Source organism: Aspergillus tanneri (assembly GCF_003426965.1).
Source record: "Aspergillus tanneri strain NIH1004 chromosome Unknown AapTan_1_pilon_pilon_pilon, whole genome shotgun sequence".
NCBI lineage: Eukaryota > Fungi > Ascomycota > Eurotiomycetes > Eurotiales > Aspergillaceae > Aspergillus > Aspergillus tanneri.
The window spans coordinates 357,612-376,471 of record NW_022984628.1 but is presented as its reverse complement, the minus strand read 5'-3'; the positions used below and the strand labels follow the sequence as shown (position 1 = coordinate 376,471).

General features: G+C 45.4%; 2 protein-coding genes across 2 annotated transcripts; both read right to left on the bottom strand.

Moving 5' to 3' along the window:
* Positions 1-2,386: 2,386 nt before the first annotated feature.
* ATNIH1004_002186 (uncharacterized protein) lies at positions 2,387-3,920 on the bottom strand (the record flags this gene model as incomplete). Its single annotated transcript, XM_033566881.1, has 9 exons — positions 2,387-2,864; positions 2,925-2,975; positions 3,023-3,037; positions 3,089-3,143; positions 3,191-3,228; positions 3,280-3,390; positions 3,446-3,605; positions 3,664-3,709; positions 3,765-3,920. The coding sequence occupies 9 exons, from the start codon at positions 3,918-3,920 to the stop codon at positions 2,387-2,389; spliced, it is 1,110 nt and encodes a 369-aa protein (XP_033428876.1).
* A 5,234-nt stretch (positions 3,921-9,154) lies between these two features.
* On the bottom strand, positions 9,155-10,882 carry ATNIH1004_002185 (putative carboxylesterase; the record flags this gene model as incomplete). The annotated part of the gene is made up of 3 exons (XM_033566880.1): positions 9,155-10,186; positions 10,256-10,603; positions 10,649-10,882. The coding sequence occupies 3 exons, from the start codon at positions 10,880-10,882 to the stop codon at positions 9,155-9,157; spliced, it is 1,614 nt and encodes a 537-aa protein (XP_033428875.1).
* Between the last annotated feature and the right edge of the window lie 7,978 nt (positions 10,883-18,860).

Here is an 18,860-nt window from a genome sequence, read left to right as displayed (position 1 = left end):
TCGGATCGAACTGCCGAGATTTCAAATTATTTCTGTCGCTGCATTAAATTATAGGTTAATTATTTTGATAGCTTCCTAATTAGGTAATTAGAATATGTTAATATTCTGACAACAAGACAAAAAGAAAAGCTTAATAAATGTCAACTGAGATGTTCCGACACTGCGGTGTCAGGCTGTCAGCGCCGCCAACACTATTCAACCCCTGACGGAAGCTGTGCCTTACCGTCTGCATTGTTCCTGTTTCCACTCTATACTCCTACCCGGTATCCCCTAATTTTACCCCCGGCCTAGCCCCCCCCTCAACGTTATATGCGTGTTAGCTGGTTTGCTCGGTGACTGCAGGAGACCTGGTCCTGCGTCCACTGGCATAAACTCGCTTCAGGAAACAGCCCAAAGTCCTGGTTAGCTATCTTGTGTGGGCTGGGATAGGTGTCTTTTCTGGCGCTTGGTTGGTGACCCTTGTCGCTGTCTCAGAATCTACCGCTTAGAAACCGAAGCAGGCCTGTTTTTACTATAAACTCCGCCACGCTACTCTTGCCTTTGTCTCCCGTATCAGCGATTCGTAGCCTTCATTCTGACACCGGCATAACCTCTTCGTCAAAGCTCCTGTTGCAGATCCATTCGCCGACCAGTCAGAATTGGACAAGCCAAACAAACATTTAGGTGTTGGCTACTAAAATCGCAACCGCAGCGCGCTGATTTGCGCACGTTGATAAGGTTGAGACGTTTGTTATGTCCGATCCTTCCCCGCGCACATTTGCATGAGCACCGAGCTAGTTGCCTTCCGGAGACTTCCCAAGTACTGCCGGACACCCTCTCTGACGCCTTATTTAGGCGCTTTGTCGGTCGTCCCGTCCTTGCCTGTTGCCATGCCTTGGCCCATTTGGCCTTTGACTCCGTCATGATCCTTCGTTCAGCCGCCGACTGCAACATGACAATTTGCTGTCCTGGTAAGGGTCCCTGTTGCGCTACCCGCTTGGCGAGCTGGTCGGCTGCCTTGTTCCCAGGCACGATGAGAGAATCCTTCGGTGTACTTCAAGTTGTAATTCTATATTTCATATGGCCGACGGTAAACCCGAAAATAGAGGCGTTTGGGCCCCTGGTTCGGCTGTTCGTCCCCTGTCCGATGCCCGCCGCCGCACTACCCGCACTGCCAGGTCGCCAGTTGGGGCTGCGGCGCTGCGGCAGTTCGTTTCCATGGAGCGGTCGCTTTTCCAGCAAGTCATTTAGAGTTCGTGGACAGTGGCAGTGCTAACATACAGGGGTGTCGTCGGTTTTAGCTGAAATAGCATCTTCTCTTCGTCCTCCGGAATAGAACAATCATGAAAGCTCTGGGGTACATGGCTCAAGGAAAACGAATGCAGACACGAGAGAGTCCATACCATCATAAATGGTCGCGACGTTCCAGGCTACAACATCTGAGAGTAGCCCATCTAGCCTTCTTCCGAAAGACTGCGGATGAGCTTACAGAACTGCTTCGGGCCCATCTTCTAATGGATCCCGTTGCAATGTCGAACTGGCGATTTCTCAAGCATGCTCAGAATTCTGGGACTTTAGTAAGGCTATCTCCAGGGAGCAAAAACCAGCTCCACAGTTTTATGACCATGCAAGTTGACTTCCATTTAGCGTGCATAGTCCCAACAACAGTATGAACGAACTCCTTGCAGACATCGTGGGGTTCTGTCCTCAAAGCCAGTAATACAGTCCGAAAACAATCGGCGAGAAGCACCCTCGTGGGAGCAAGAGGCACACCTTTCTTTCATCGATGGGATAAGATAGTCTCCTATCTAAGATGCGCAATGGACGAATCGATTACATCCAACGAGCAACGTGTTCGCTCAAGTATTGAGGTCATCAACAGAGGTGGCTCTGAGGCCTCCGACGTCCTTTATAGCAGGGGACGGGATCAGGGCTTTTATTCCGTACTTATATTTCCAGAAAGCCTTCTATAGTGGGAGATAGCTAATTCAACAATCATACTTAATATCTTCATCAGATAAATACTTTATCACTTACTTTCAAACTAGCTTACATCATGTTATTAGGCCTCTCTATTCCTCGTGTAGAGGTCTGACCGTTTGTTTTAATAGCCATTCAAGCATGATTATTTGCTGTCTTCTTTCTTTCCCGTCCTACCTTAATATAATTCGAGATAAACGGCATATGAACTGGCATCAGAACAGGCACTAGTAACGGCTGACATGTCCATCATCTAGGAACCATATGCTGTATTATCAATATAACTAATGCCATCAGTAGACCGCAAAACCTGGGGTGGTATCCGAGAAAACAACGCCCAAAAATGAAATGAGAAGAGAGCCAGACAGATGCAAATTCCAGTTCTAGTCAATTATACAGTTATATTCCCACACTAGACCAAGGAAATCTAAACCATCGACTTCTTATCGATCTCCCACACACTACTTGGATTCATGCGCGGTGCATCAACAGTATCCCTACTTTCGACCCGGACATTAACACTGGTACTGACGAACACACCACCAGGGTCCTCCTTGCCATCTTCACTCTGATGACTTGGTTCATTAATCCCCGCTGTCATACTATCACTCCGTTGTCCCTTCTTCGACCTCGCAGTCATATTATAGTTCGCGGATCCACCATAGTACCCGTAGTAATTGTGGCCGCGGGAACTGCCTTTGTATCCGGGGAACCAGAAGCTCTTGGTGAACATGGGTCGCAGGATCGGGAGATTGACCGTCGCCACGCCGACTACTGTCTCGCGAATACCCCATCGGTTGACAGTAATGCTGGATGGTGCGGCTCCGAGGGTGAGAGTTGTTCGGATGATTGAGGCGGTGATCACGAAGATGCCGGAGCTGAGAAACATGGCGATGACGATTTTGCTGGCGAAGGATGCGTCAGCGGTTTTGCAGATGTGTGGATGTTGATAAGGCCCTGGTTACCGTTGAATGGAGGTTTTGACTTTCCATAGTAGTGGGATGGGAATGCAGAGCCTGGATATGTTAGAGAGGGACATTGAATGTTGGGGAGGTGTCCCTACAGTGCAAAGTCGGTGCTGTGAGTCGGGTTAGCATGGGCTGATAGTTGGGAATGAGGATATACGTACGTGACGTTGAGAACGCATGTCACAATGACATTTTGGATTTTCAGACCACATTGTTCTAATACTGTCAATACATGCCAATATTTAGGAGAAGAGGCATCTTACTTGACGGAGGAGGATAGATCCTCCAGTTATCCGAGACCCTATTACCATCAGCATTGAAAACAAGAATCGGTAGACACAAGGGCTCTTACGGCTGACATCCCAATGTGACTGTCAAAAACACCGCCGCATAGGTTAACGCGCACAAAATGGCCAGCCAATTGATGACTTTAGCCTGCCATAGTCCGATCGTCAATCGTTTACTAATCGCACAACATTAGTCGTGTACCCGTGATCCTCGAGAACAGGGAATCCTACTAAAGAAACAGCATTTTCCCCTTCATGACCCAAATCAACCCCGTGTATGAATACCAAGCAGCAAACTCGTACTTTGACCCTGCAACGACCGAAGAGTACTGTGACGGTGTGAGATGATTCTCCATTTCCGGTGGTACTTCAAGATTTGTCCCTAGTTTATCTTCGTAACACTTAGCATGCACAGTCCTCTCAATCAGTATAGAATGCCCCAGACTCACACGAGAAATGGACTGTCACCGCGTCCATAGTTAGGAGGGCCAAAGCCTAGCGATGAGATTAGCACGCAGGCAGGAAGAATCAAGCTCGTTACGAGGCTCACGAGGAATGCAAAGAAATCATCGCCCTGAAACCCTCGCACCCCAACCATTCGGATGCGCACACCCAGGCGCAGGAAGATAATCGCCACGCTCACGCCATATTCTGCCCATTGCTCTGGCAGGAATGTCTTGTCGTGGTAGAATCCTAGGTCGGCCATGGGAGGGTATGAACTCCTCGCTTAAAACAACAGGGGAATAGGAGGTGAGATGTTCAGGATGGAACTGAAGAGGCTCATCAGAGAAGAAGAACGACAAAAAAACACAGAGGACGACCGAGGGATCAAAAGGAACCCAGGGGAAGGTCAGTTAAGTTAGCCCGTGTTGTTCACCCTAAACGTGAGGGAGCCCGCAGCGCATCCATACTGTTGGAAAAAGGATACGATCCGGTCCCGGCCCGCTAAAAAAGCTTAATAAAGGCGTCTCAAACCATGGCTTCTGAACTCCCATCACCGGGAATCCGAGACAAATGGGAATAATGTTCCATCGAGCTTGTGTGGATGATAGTGGGCCAGGACCAATGACCGGATTCCGTTCGAGGACGTCAGCCAAGGCTGAAACTTCATATTTGGAGTGGACGCAGTTGGGTCCAAAGCATCATAGCTCTGGTCCATGTTGGTTCTAGGCCTGATTTGACCCTAAACAAATGGACCGCAGCAATGATCGTAGCGGCCTGGATCGTCCGTCCTAGTAGTCAAGAACTTGGGTCCGGGTGGAGCCGCACAGAAAACTAAATACGAGATGTGGAATCCACAGCGGATAATAGTACCTACAAAGAACATTGTGTTTGGGAGACTGACGATCTCCAAGTACAGCATCACATACCGAGCTAAGACGCATTCGAGTCATGGTAATTGCTGCATTGGGAAAAGGATCAGAAACACAATCTGCCAGCCGCTTCTGGGATCCATTTTTGCGATCCTAGAAGTCGCTAGTGCCCCTCCACGTCCCTTGGCCAAACTGTATCCCACTTAATATGGCTAATTATAAACGACGCCCAGCCCAACATAGGGTCGCCCCTCAATCAAGGGTCTTAATGCGCGAAATCAGATGGTCAACGGAGGATAATAAATCCTTTCATCGTAAGCTTCGGACTACACAATTAGGGAGCTCTACCAGATGGACACGGTTGTATTATCGATTCCACAGTCTTCCATTTTCTGAGGCTCATTGTTCGACTCGGTATATGCCCCATAGCGGCTACAGCATGCGCCGCAGGAAAGAAGGTTCTGCCATGCAGGTGGGGGCCACGGAGTAGACTTGTCCGCATCGGCTCATTCCCGGTGGAACGACACATCATAGTACCATGGTACACCAAGTTTCGAAGCCAGTTTTTGGCAGGATCAGCCAATGGAGGCAGCAATATGATCGCCTGAAACGCTTTGCTCTGCTCCTTCCTGCTCCTGCGCCTGGCGATCGGTTGTTGTCATCTGTCTCAAGCTGTATCCTTCGCTCCTGTCTCCCAAAATCATTCACTTAGGTGTCAAATTCGCATTCTCGGTTGTCTGTCGACATGACGGGAGTAAGTTGAAACAATCTGGCCAATCTCGATATTCGTGGCTTAATATTGGGGTCCGGTTCCGATGCCCAACGTCCGGTAATCGCTTCGCACGATCACAGACAGGATAGGATGCTAGCTCGAAGAAGGCCCCACGATTCTGACTCAAAAATGGTTTCAGGTTATTAGTTACTTTTATGTGGGGCAATTAGAGTTATTCCAGGATCGCTCGCAATCCCAACCCCAAAGGGAAACAAACCTTAAAGGAAACCTAATATGTCGTGAGCTTGCCACACTTTATCGGACCCGATAGATCTCTCACAAATATGAAGTCCTTCATGTAATGTAGATCGAGATAGATTGTCAATTGTGGGTTCAGCAGAATTCTGATATTTGGTTCGCGTTGAACCGTTAGATGTATCGTCGGGGATTCATCAGAGGATTTATTGCCTAGGTTCGCTTTGTCGCAACATCTTCTCAACATATTATAGTAGATTGTTGAGCTCATATTGGGCCAAAATATACCATTATCTCCATGACGACGATTCACATGTTTCCATCCCAGCGCTTCCCCTGTAGTGGTGGTCGGCAGAAGATGCTGATATGCCAGGTCTCGGCCACATATTTCAATGATCCATACTAAGATCTACACTGGGTATAATCACCTGGTCTTGCGATTATCAAGTCCAGAACAGTTTATCAAAGCACAAGCATATGCATCTAGAGTACTGCTACAGTTATTGCAGAACTGGTTCATTTCACCTGATAAGATGATATGACTCTGATTTCCTTCATAGGCAGTCCATAATATATCTCTAATATATCTCCGACAGCTCTGAGTCCTTCTATTCACTGATCACCAACGCTGCAGCAATTCTAGACCTAACTCGAACGTTTCCTTCATGTCTTTCATCCAGAGCCAATCAATTATGCGTAGCCGGAACCCTGGAGCTATTGTACCTTCTAGGTAAGGGTGCGATCATGCGACTGAAACAACCATGGTCGGTCAACTATCCATATTCACATAGTGTCTACTCTTAGTTTGCTTTCTCGTACCATCAGTCTACAGAATCCCTGGTCGTGGTAAAACTCAATGGATATACAATGCCCTTCGGAAGCCTGGGCCGCTTTGATAACTACATAGGACCACTGGATTTCTAGTCAATTCATAACGTCGTACCCAATAATCCGACATAGTCGTTATTCGCGCACTGGTTTAAGGTAGTCAATGATGTCACCATATTCTGGATGTCCCATTCTCAAATAGGGAAAGTATTGGCTGGACTGTATATACATTCATGATGTGAAGATCCTTGACAATGAAGTCCCTGCTCTCTTCGTTCTGTAAGAATAAATTGCTATTGTTCTATGAGTTTAATAGAATTCTAAATAGTAAGACGAAAAATTTTTCTAAGCTATTCTCTCACCGATAAGTAAAAAATTCTTGGTCGGTATGCCCTGTTTATACAGTTAGCCAATGTAACATTATATACTTGCCTATAACCTTAAGGAAATGTGTATATATGCATGATATTTTATATCCCCAAAAAATATGCTCATTTAATAGCTGCACCGCTTTGATGTATGGAACTGTCCAGTAACTATTTCTGACCATTCATAGAGATGTGGCTATTAATGTATCCTCCAACGTTGAGCTGCCTAAGGCACCAAGCGGTGCAATTTCCTATTCGGGAGTTCCCGACATCTATCATCCGACGAAATTCTACCTGGTATTTAAACAGGTCAATTCTTGCTTTGTACTCTATTAAACAGGATATATAGGACAACGTTCGGCTGGTAAGAAACAAAGTCTGATCATTTACTAGCTAACAATGACAAGGTACAAAGAGCGCTTGTGTGACAGTGTCAGGGCTGAACCGGTAGAACCGATAAGATAGGCTATGTACAAAAAAGGAATCGTTGAAGAAGGGAAGAAAGGAAGTGGAAAATAAGAGTCACGTGTTGTGGGTCGAGGGCCAATGGTGCCAAAAGGGCCTGTAGGGAGAGTAGGGAGAGTAGAGACAGTAGGGACAGTAGGGATAGTACGGACAGGAGGGACAATACGGACATTGGCCCGAGAGGTCAAACGGGCTCCAGCCTTTTACACCATGGCTTCGATCATGGCTTCAAAGTGGATAAGAAACGAATTATTCCAGTCGATACAGAGACGTCCAGCGAACCGTTGGAATACTTTTTTGTATTATCTATAAATATATCTGGACACTCTGCAAAGAAGAGAGAAAGACATTTACAAAGTGCTCCAATATCTATTTATTTTGGATAGTCATCTGTTACTCGTAGGGTCTTTGAGCTAAGTACGAATATATTCGGAGAATTATATAGTAAAGGAGTAGTGTAAGGGGCTAGAGCCCCTCAGCCTACTCGGGCCCTCAGCCCTCGTGTTTCCTTTCTCCTCGCCTGCCACATGATTAGTATATTGATTAGTACACTCTATCATGTGACTTCCCCCCCCTTACTTCGCAATCGTCTCATCGCTGTTTCCTCTTCTCTTTCCTCTTCGACGATTCCTTTTGTATCCACCCTAGTTATTAGGTTATAGAGGTTTAGCCCTTGACAAAAAGTCCATATAGATTGTTAGTATAAGAATCTACCAGCTAAGTGGAGGATTAAAGTAGTGAGAATGGATAGACTACAAATAAGATTAGGCTACACTGGCTGCAAAGACTTTTTATTCCAGCTACAATAGACCGTACAATTGGACAATTGTCTGCTAATTCTTAATAGACATGGAAGTTATTTAACTCCTTAATTTAACCAAATATGCAGTGAGAATAAGATTATTCTAATTTGTATGCTAGCACACTCGTCCCACCTGCTTCAACCGCTTGATGTTGGTTGTTTTGGGCTGTTAAAGTGTGTATACAGAAAGCCGGTTAAAGGTAAGTCGAAAATATTCCTATAAACAAGTATTTATCTAATAGTTAGTATATGTTAAGTGGGGGTGCGTCATCCAACATTATAGTGCGCTACTATATAAGGTACTCAGGAGTATCTGATGCCACTGGGATCAGTTATAATGGTCTTTTGGTCCAGTGGAATAGTTAAGATGCTGAGCTCGGCTATAACACAAAGTGCCTGCCACTGGTGACAGATCAAGCCTAATAAAGACATACGAATTAACTAGCCTACTTATATTATTAGGATATATAAGGCAACTTCATGATATAAAAAGATTCCGGCCTAAGTTAAAATATTGTAGCTAAAGCTTAGACCTTTCATAAAATATTTTAATCTGCGAACTTAAAAGTATATCTGTGTATTTCTAAGGATATGCATGCTACATCTACTGTTACTAATTTATAGCGTGTTAGGGTTGTGGCCTTGAAAGGGTTTGCCTATAAGTAATCGGAGAATAATAGTCTAGTCGTGCTTCCCGCTAATAGCAAAGATGTGGTTTGTTCGAAACCATGTATTTACGTGCCCATTTGTTATGGTTTACATTCAGTATGTCTTAGTATAACTCCCATCTTTACTTAACTAACTGTTATCTGATATGGAGTCGCATTCTTAAATAATGCATCTTGTAAAGAGCCTTCCCTTGCAGCAAACGTCACGGAACCCGACACCAGTCCGACCCCCAGCCTCTACAAGACCGCGTCCATACCAAAGACTCGAAGGAGAGAAGCATGGCCGGTGAAAGTCCAATTATATGGCTTTATACCAACACTTTTCCCCGGGTGAAAGGAACCAGTCCTACAAGCTTCCTGGAATATATTCTCCGGAGAACATTTCTCTGACATGCATTTGAGCGGGTGATTTCCTAAAGCAGCAGTAGGTATTAAACCAACTTCCCAATTTGGAATCCCGCCTTACAGCATCCCATCAAGGGATACCATTATTGCAATCAAATCCAAACCATCTGCCTTCTCAAATCTATCAAACCCCCATTATCGGGGCCAACCTATGCCACAGCTGACACTTCCGCGTCAATGACCTTGGAACCCGTTCCATCACTGTCGCGTTTGTCTGCAGTTTCAAACGCATGCCAGTGTTTGCTCCCCAGGCATCCCACTGCGGTGCAGTCTTATGCCGATACACGTTTGGATCCAAAGACCGAATGAAGCTAATCCAGTAGTGCATCGTGATTGGCACAATCCCCGCATTATACGTCTCGAATGATAGGCCAGTAGTGTCAGCGTATCCTGGGCCAAAGATGGCCGGGATCTCGAATGTATGCGGAACGCCGAGTCCTTCTCCTATAAGTTCTTGATCCTGAATATTGACGCGATAATTCCAGACTTGATCTGGGGAGAAGTGTTTTGCAACGGCTGATGCAATGTGGCTCCCCGGACAGGTGAACGTGCAGTCTCCGTAAGCGGCGGATGCGACCGGAAAATACGCAGCATGTTTAGGAAGGACGGTCGATGTGAGATACGCTTGGTTGATGGTTTCCAGCTGTCGAGAATCCAGGTTTGGGTAATTGTTTCTGAAAAATTGAGACACCTCGGCACTCGTGGATGCGTTGATTGCGAAATAGGAGCCTTCGTCAGTGTCGTCGCCAACCATAAGAGGGACTTTGACGAATCGCCCTTCGTCGAAGAGATTGTACAGACGATCAACAACGAAGTCACCATCGATGACAGGTAAAAAGTACCAGCGTGGAAGCGGGGTGCCACCGGTGCCGGGGAAGTGCGATATGGCGTTGGCGGTTTGAAGTGTTTCGATATCCACGGCGCGTAAGCATGCGAGAGCGTCGTACGAATTTGCACAGCCTGAGTCTTGAATAAATCGATCAAATTGCCATTCAGACTCGGCAACTGTTCTCAGAATAGGCCAGAAGGGAGACTGTACAATGCCTCCAATAAATAATTGCTCGTCTCGGCCTCCGTAGGCTGCGAGGTGATACGAAACCGAGCCGGCGCCAGCAGAGTCGCCATGGATCACTACGTGCTCAGGATTACCTCCGAACTGCGAGAGTGGAATGGAGGGTCAGACATACACAATTCTGGCCTTGATCATGGATCTGGATTTACACACCTTGCGGATATGTTTCTGCACCCAACATAGCGCCATACGTTGATCGAGAAGGCCAACGTTGAGGTCACCATTCTTCCTGAGCCTCTCACTAGCCAGAAATCCGAGTGCACCTACTCTGTAATTCAACTCCACAAAAACAATCGTATGGCCAGATTCCTGGATCACTTTGGTCCCGTTATAATTTGCATCCGAATTCCGCGCATACCCACCTCCCTGGATGAAGACCCAAACTGGGAGGTTCGAAGTTTCCGTTACATTGGAAGGACTAAACACATTCAGAAACAAACAGTCCTCGCTATTCTCACCAGGTTTGTTTGTTTTGCCCACTCCGATGCAGATGGGACCTTCCTAGACGGGGTTAATTCAGGAACCTAACCACGAGCTACACCGCACCTTGGAAGCATCCTGTATGGAATGGGTCCGGACTGGATCAGCCGGAGCTCGAAATCTTAGTTCCCCCAAGGGTTGTGCTGCATATCGTATGCCGAGGTATTGGTCAACTCCAGCATTGAGACGAATGCCTCTGTAGACGGAGTATCCCAGATCGACTAGTGGATTTGTGTTGGTCTTGGGGAGACCATCCACTAGAACATACTGGAGTATTAATGATGTGATGGATAGCCTCATTGTCTGAAATCCCACCGCAAATTATACCCGAGATCATGGTGTGTCGTTGATTCTGTGCGGTTTGACCAGTACCTCATATATATGCGCCGAATTAAAGCGACTACGTGGAGCTGTGTACGGAAGGAACGGAATATTCATGGAACACAAGCCGGAACCCCGCAACTGCTGCAGTTTCAATCCGACGCCGACGTTCCATTTGATGAGAGAAAACGCACTAGATTTTATTTATGCTAGCAGAAGTAGCCTGATTGGGCTAGAATACGAGACTTCAAGGAATACACCATACAGAGCGGAACTGCTATCCGTTGGACTCCTGTGCGCGTTGCTCGGAGGACATGGTATTTTCCAGTATTTGCCATCGAAATGTGTTGTTGCATGATTTAAGAACTAGCCTAATTAACCTAGTAGAAACTATAAGAGTGTAGGGAGAGGCCAAACAGTATGCAGATCCCGATTAGACAGGACAATATTATGTACTATAGACGTGGTTACTTTTATGACACGTACATTTTCGCAGATCGCTTCATATGGTCCTTGGAAGACTCATGCGACTGTCAATAGAGGCCCCTGTTTGTGGTCTGCAAAGATGGACTGGGAAAATTTGCGATTGACAATATCTGCAGGACATCAAGGGATTCGCTGGTTAATAGGAACTAGGGGCAATGTTCTCGCTACAAATTGAATAGAAAATCCCCATCTATGAACCTCGATCATAACCCCTTGATTAGGTGGTCAGGATACATTCATATATCACTCTGACTAAAAGGGATTTTTAAACTCAGCAATAAAATGCCTGATGTTTTGGTTATATACCCTCATTAATGAATTCAAAGTAGATCCAATCTTTCTGATATAACCATATTACCCGAAGTCGACAATCCTGAAACCGTTAATTAAGACCCACATCATTTGAATCCGAGAATATCCATAGTCTCCAACGCGTCAGCCAGATACAACTGAACCTCATCCTCACGGCGAAGTCGCGCAGTACACATCGGTTCGTGATCTGCGAGTTTGGCAAGCCGTTTAAAGAAGAGCATCTATATCCTTCGCGCCTGTAAGTGCATGACCTGATAACGTATGAACAATGGAAGACATATCCCGTACATTCCAATAGCGAAATGGAGCTTCGACGCCATATCTGCCATCCAGCGCACTGATCTCCAGTACACGCGAGTCGTCATCGGGATGTTCCTGTGCTATTATGGTGTACCGTATTGGTAATGCCGCCTGAAGCCGTGGTGAATGCTATTAATGTCGCTCGGAAGTGGGCCGTTATCCCGGGTGATGGTGACGCTCGCGTTGGTTTCATTAGGACTTTGGACAGTTCGCTGCTCGATTGATAGATTTGCATGAGTGGTCCGAGGTGAGTTGCTTTGCTGAAGTGACTGTGTCGTTTAATAAGATCCTCCCGTTCGTCGAGAGGGCTCGCAGTACGTACCTACCTTCAAGATTGAGGGATGGTAGTGTAGTGACTGGAGAATAGGCGAGAAGTTCTTTATTTCTTATGAAGATCTGCATACGCTGCAGTAGGGCAGGATATTGTCCCTGAATTTGACCAGACAGGGTTCGAAGGGTCGGGAAAGTCAGATGAGGCAATCCTTTCGCTGTTCCATCATGTCGCAGTCTCAGTGGATATCTCGCCACTCACGATCAGGCTTTGGATGGACGATTCGGAATGTGCGTGCCACAACTCCAGAAGAAGCCATGTAGGTGTGGACTCGGATTAACCCGGTGTAGGCAAGTGCCTAGTATTGGTAGGAAGATATTTGTACTAAATACTACCTGTTCTATGGGTCATTTTTCGAGTAGCTAAAAAGAAAGAATTTAGACGAGGATCTGTCGCGTTGCCAGAAAACAACAATGCAATCACCGCTACATAATTATGGTACTTCTTATGGAGATCCATAACAGCTTTCTTAATTTGAACTACTACCTCCTTAAATTGACCGTGGTTTATTGAGCCCAGATCTCGAAACTCAAGGAGAGAGCAAGACACTTTGAATTGCCAAACAGCTCCTCACGAGCGGCCCTGATACCTCTAACCTGTTCCATCAACAACCCGACTCGGCCCGTCATAGGAAGATCTGGATGAACGGGGTGGGTAAAAATTCTCACATAGCGGCAAACAGACATAGTGAAATATGATCACTTACATAACGTTGCCCGGAATGCTAACGTAATCGGTAAGCGAGCGCCGCATGAAAGCGAGCGCTGCACCTCTCTATTCCATATAAAATGACACTTTTGAGAGTCTAATATCTCAACAATAAAGCACCTAGAGGGCATAAAATTTAATATACAGTATAATATAATAACGTATATATATATATTAAGCAGAGAAATTTTAGGAATGAATATTTCTCCAGATAAGATAAATTACAACTGTATTTTTTATATTTTTAGTTGTCCTAGTATTTAAAGCCAAGAAAGCTATTTAAAAACATGAAAATACCTTTTAGAATCCATATATATGTTATTGTCTTATAAAGATGTTCTATATCTACTGGTGGTTGAGATATTAAGGTTTCAAAGAGTGCCATTTTATATGGCGTACAGAAGTGCGGCGCTCGCTTTCATGCGGCGCTCGCTTACCGATTACGTTATGACAGTACCAGGTTATTACAGGGTTAAGTAATTGTTTGAAAAGATGCCTGGATTTAGGGAAGGCAAAATGTAATTTCAAAAATTGAAATTTCATGAAATCTGGCCTCCTGAAATGAAATCAAAATCTGTGAAATTGAAATTGAAATTAAGCTAATCCAAAATAGGCAATATTAAAGGTCATGTGCTTTGTTACCAGAAGCTCCGATCCTCTGCTGTTGAGTAGGTTGTTGATAATGGTCCGCCACCCCATGAGACCATTCAGACTGACGCTTTACTCCGCTACCAGTACCACTACTTATTTCAATACCATGGATTTCGCCCGTTCTGATAGAAGCTGAAGGCCTGGGACATGTTAAAAGGGGATTTGGTACAGATTTTGTCTCAGTATGCGAATTCGAAAGCTGGGGGGACTTGAGGCTGAATTTAACACGGAATTCAGTCTTGAATTTAATGCAGAAACAAGTGCCGGGTTTGTTGCAGTTGAAGCTGAATTTAATGCAGAACTTAATACTGCAATAAGTGCTGGATTCGACGCTGGTTCTGGTGCTGGATTTGGTACTGGGTTCGGCACAGGGTCCGGTGGAATATCCTCCTCAGAGTCTGAAGTATCAAGCACCTCTAATAGATAGTCCTGCACCTGCTTACGCTGCAGTATTCTTTCTATCTCCTGATCTTCCTCCTCAAGAAGCATCTCTTGGGTAACGGTAGGTGGCGAGTCTGCACGAAATTGTCGTTTGTTAATCTGTATATAAAGTAGCAGCTTCTCAACTCGGTGAGATTCAAGCCGATTCCGGATCTTTGTATGCTGCAGATTCATCTGTGAAAATGCTCTCTCAGCTGCAGCAGAATTAGCAACAGTATTACACAGACGGCGAGCAAAAGGAGCAAGAGTAGGAGCAAATTCTGCCTAAATTAATATAGGTAAGTATCTTGCTTAATAGCATATAGCTTTAACTTACTGCCTCAAGCCAAAAGAGAGCTGGTGTTCTTGCTTCCCAACAAGAGGAATTATAAAAGCACCTGTTCTTTGCCGGAATGCCAGAAATTCATGCCATGCAGTAGATCTTCCATCTTCGCTTTGAAGTGGTCGTAAAGCACCTTCAATATGGCGTCGTGCGCTCTCATCAAGTTTGCCAGGAACTCTTGCTGGATCAAGATGATACGCTACCCAGTGAAGTGGCTCTAGTTGACGTAGCATTCGAGTCTGCCAACCAGTGCCATCTAGATAAGAATAAAAATCATCTTTAAAGGATGTCTGAGCAGCAAGCGTCCGCAGAGTCTCATGGAGGGTTAACCACCGCTGCGTTACCTCCATGATTGATGAATTTTGGGCCTCAGATTCCTTCTGAGCAATATGCAGAGGCTTAAGGATTTTTATTAACTCCTTTAGCTCCCACCAAAAGGCATGAGATTTAGTTGTTCTAATCACCTCTTTCCCTTTTATGGTAGAAGCAGCAGGAGTAATAAGAGCCCACTCACAAACTGCTTCCTGGCAATCATAAAGAGAAGTAAGCATGCCATATTGAGTACCCCATCGGGTAATAACTGCTGCAATTAAAGCCTTTCGATGGCCCCATTTCTCAATCTGCTTTGCTTGCAGCCTTGCATATTCAAGAGGAGATTGGTGAAAGAACACCACAACTTCAAGAGCTGATTTAAAACCCCTTTTACTTTAGGGATCTTAGAAGCATTAGGATCAAGAATATCCTTCATAATCAGCTGTAGACCATGAGAGTCACAGGGAATCATAAAGGCATGCTTAAGCTCTGGTTTCTCTGACAAAATTTGCCATACTGCCTTCATAACACAGCAGGTATCCGTTGAAATGGAATTAATCCTCTTCCAGTCAACAACTTTATCAAGCTCCAAGAGAATATTATGGAGCCTTTCCAAAATCCATTCACTAATTGTAGCAGCATCAAGCGTCTTATCTTCCATGTCATGTAGATGAAGAAACCATGATTTTGTGGGTGTTGTAATAGTCATAGCAATAACCCGTTGAGAACGTATATTTGTTGTCTCATCTACAGAGATATTTAGAAACTGACTTCTCTGTAGCTCCTTCCGAACTTTCCCTTGTATCTCGATATATGATTCCTCCAGTAAGTCATCAGCGATTCGATGGCGGGATGGGATTTGGTATACGGGATTTAGAGCATGAATAAGATCTTGCATCTCTTGTTGCTCGAAAAGGCTAAAGGGCCTGCCTCCTGTAAAACACACCTGAGCTAGTAAGCGATCAATACTTCTACTTGGTTTAGAGGTAGGGAAGCTTAATGGTTTCTGTCTCTTTCCAGGAGTATTCTCGGGGTCCATAAGAGCCTGCGCGCTGCTACATTTCTTCACGTGCTCGCACTGGCGTGTAGTGTTTTTCGCTCGAACTTTGAAGCACCCAAGGCATTTTACTTGCGGGACCTAGCCAAAATTAATAAAGCGTACGTGTGGACGTGGGTGTACAGTCACCTTTGTGCTGCCCCTTACTACTTCAAAGCACTTCTGAAGCTCGATCTCGGTGTAATGGATCTTGTCAGGAGAATCTTCAGCCATGCTGATGTTGATAATATTACTAGTTTAAAATCCTCCCCGTCAATATATATATATTGGTAATGGTTGCTACCAGTGACACTAGGCATTTTAGATAAGATAAAGAATTGGGCAGAATCTGGGCTGGATAGGCTCTTATTGGCTGCAATACTCTCACCGCATATAATGACTAATCAAAATAAGCCCCTTGAAATGTAATTGAAATCGATAAAAAAGTTGAAATTTCAAGATTTCGTAATGAGCTCGCCGGTATTGTCATTACACCAACACTACCTGGATTGCTTGATCACTGTACAAACATATAGGTATTATGGTACAAACTGTAAAGGGCTGGAGCCCATTTGACCTCTCGGGCCAATGTCCCTATTATCCCTGTTGTTCCTATTGTCCCTACTGTCCCTACTGTCCCTTTTGGCCCTGTTGGCACCTTTGGCCCATCGGCCCTCGATCCATGTCACGTGACTTCCCACCTTTGTTTACCGCTCATTTTCCCTTTCCTTTCTTCCCTTCTTCAACGATTCCTTCTTGTACATAACCTATCTCATAGGTTCTATGGGTTCAGCCCTTGACAGGTAGCATATTACTTGTACAACTCCTACTTAAAACTGGGGCCTTAATTGACCCTGGTACATAAGGCTATTTGAATACTCTGGGCATTTCCTGGAAAAATAATATGTATAATATATTTCTAGACAGATCCTACTTCTAATAACGAGATAGAAAAGGTACCACTCAGAGGTTGCATAACTTTGTCTGCCACAATAATGTGGTATTGGTTTAATGTAATACAAGCTTCCGGCAAGGCAGGTAAAAAGAGTAAGAGGAAAAGGGAGCAAAGCCACGTGTTATATGTTGTCGAGCGCTAATCGGTCGAACATATAGGGATATAGGTGACAATACGGACAATAGGGATAGTAGGAACAGTAGGGATAATAGGATTAACAGGCTCAATTGCCCAAGAGGTCAAACGGGCTCCAGCCATTTACAGCTATCTATTAGGATAGATACAAAAAAAGTAACAAACATACAACAGTAGGGATTCGCTGGTGGTCACCCACCCAACTACTAACCTACCGGCGTGTGGTTTAAGTACGGCTGAGCGGACGGGAAGCCCTGTTTTCCACACCCTGTGGTCGTATGTACCGGAGCTCTATCTCTTACAATCTATATGCATATCCAAAAATTAGCCTGCATGTTGAGAATCTCGGGGAAGAAGCTATGTCGTGAGGTGCTAGGATAGCGGTGACTGGATAGTATATTGAAACTATCGGTGCGATCTAGTATAGCATGGTGAGTATGTTCGACTATCTAGGAGAGAGAGCGTAGACAAACGCTTCCTCATGTCTACGTGTCCCTTAGCCCCTGAATATGATATATCACATCGCTGCGGGACTAGGATATACAAAGGTGCCTTAGGCATCCTGATTTCCAACACTGCATGTATTTAATCTTAGTTTAAAAAGCCTCGTTGTCGTAGCGCTAGCCTAGGCTTACGCAGGCCTCCGGTGAAATTTTGGAGTTTATTCTTCTTCCGAGTTTGGAATTTGGATACTCGGAAGGGCGTTTCAGACCAGTAGTGGCACGTATAGTGACAGGTTCGTTCTGAGCAGGCATGACCACGATTCCGCTTACCGTGAGTCTTGATGGCGACGTTTCTTCAAAGATTATGCCATCCCTAGTCGGCAGGAGCCTCCAGTCAGTAGAATAGAGGATAAACTGAGGTCTGTTCTCGAGCTGGCTGGTTCCCGCGTGTATCGAAACTACCACGGTCTTCGGCAGATGACTTGGAGAGCTAATGGGCCCTGCTGTGCTTCCTACTGCAACATTGCTGGATGCCCAAAATCCAGGAAGCGTTGCTGATGAAATACACGAGGGCCCCTGAGTGGCTTGGAGGTTATCCTTTCAGTTGGCACTGGCACGACTAACATATGCCTTTTATCTCGCGCACTGCCTGTGAACACTGAGTTGAATGCTATAGGCATTGGAACTGTTCGGGAAAGAACTCTGCAGATCTATGGGCATAATATGACTCGTCATTGTTAGAATGCAGACATTCGCTAGGGCTTAATAAAGCTTCCAGAAAAGGTGAAACCGCTTGGGTCGCCGTCACTATCACTGACCGAGCCTGCCCCCACTATAGCCTTTACCGTTAGCTGTTTTGTATTAAGAGAAATATCCTCGGCGACGAGAGTGGTACGAGAGGCACCTGTAGGGCTTTAACGGACTTGGAATTGGCGGCCTGCCAAAGCTGGAATTAGATCCGAGTTTCTCAGCACAGAGCGCGGGATGTTATCTCCAGCATGCAAGTTAAATTCATCCTGGTAAAAGACGTGGTTAATTGTGTGACCAGCGGTTGATCTACGACTGAGGAAAATGGGGAGGCTTTCGATATATAATTCCCAATACTTGAGAGGGGTGTAGGAAGAAATCTTAGGCCGGAGATTTCCCACGCGTCAGTGGTGCAGATATCGAGAGGTTGAAGGTTATTATTAAAACGGCAAATCTTGAGTGGAGACTGATGCCTGCCGCAATGCAGAGATGTGTCTTGCAAACGCGATAGTTTCGCGACTCCATGATATGCAGATCGAGCGAAACTCAGCAATTAATGTATTCGCGTTGGTCTCGTCTATGGTTTGGAGAGGTTCCTCGGCATCAATGTCCAAGTCAGTTGTAGTTAATCAAACGTCTTGGCTATTCGTCGTTGGTGTTGTTCGCTGCTTGTCCGAGTTTTCACGGACGCGTCGGGATCATGTCCAACCATCCCGGACCACCATTTCCATCTCCTTCGGGCAGATCTTAGTTCTTCAAGCAGCAGCAACCAGTAAGT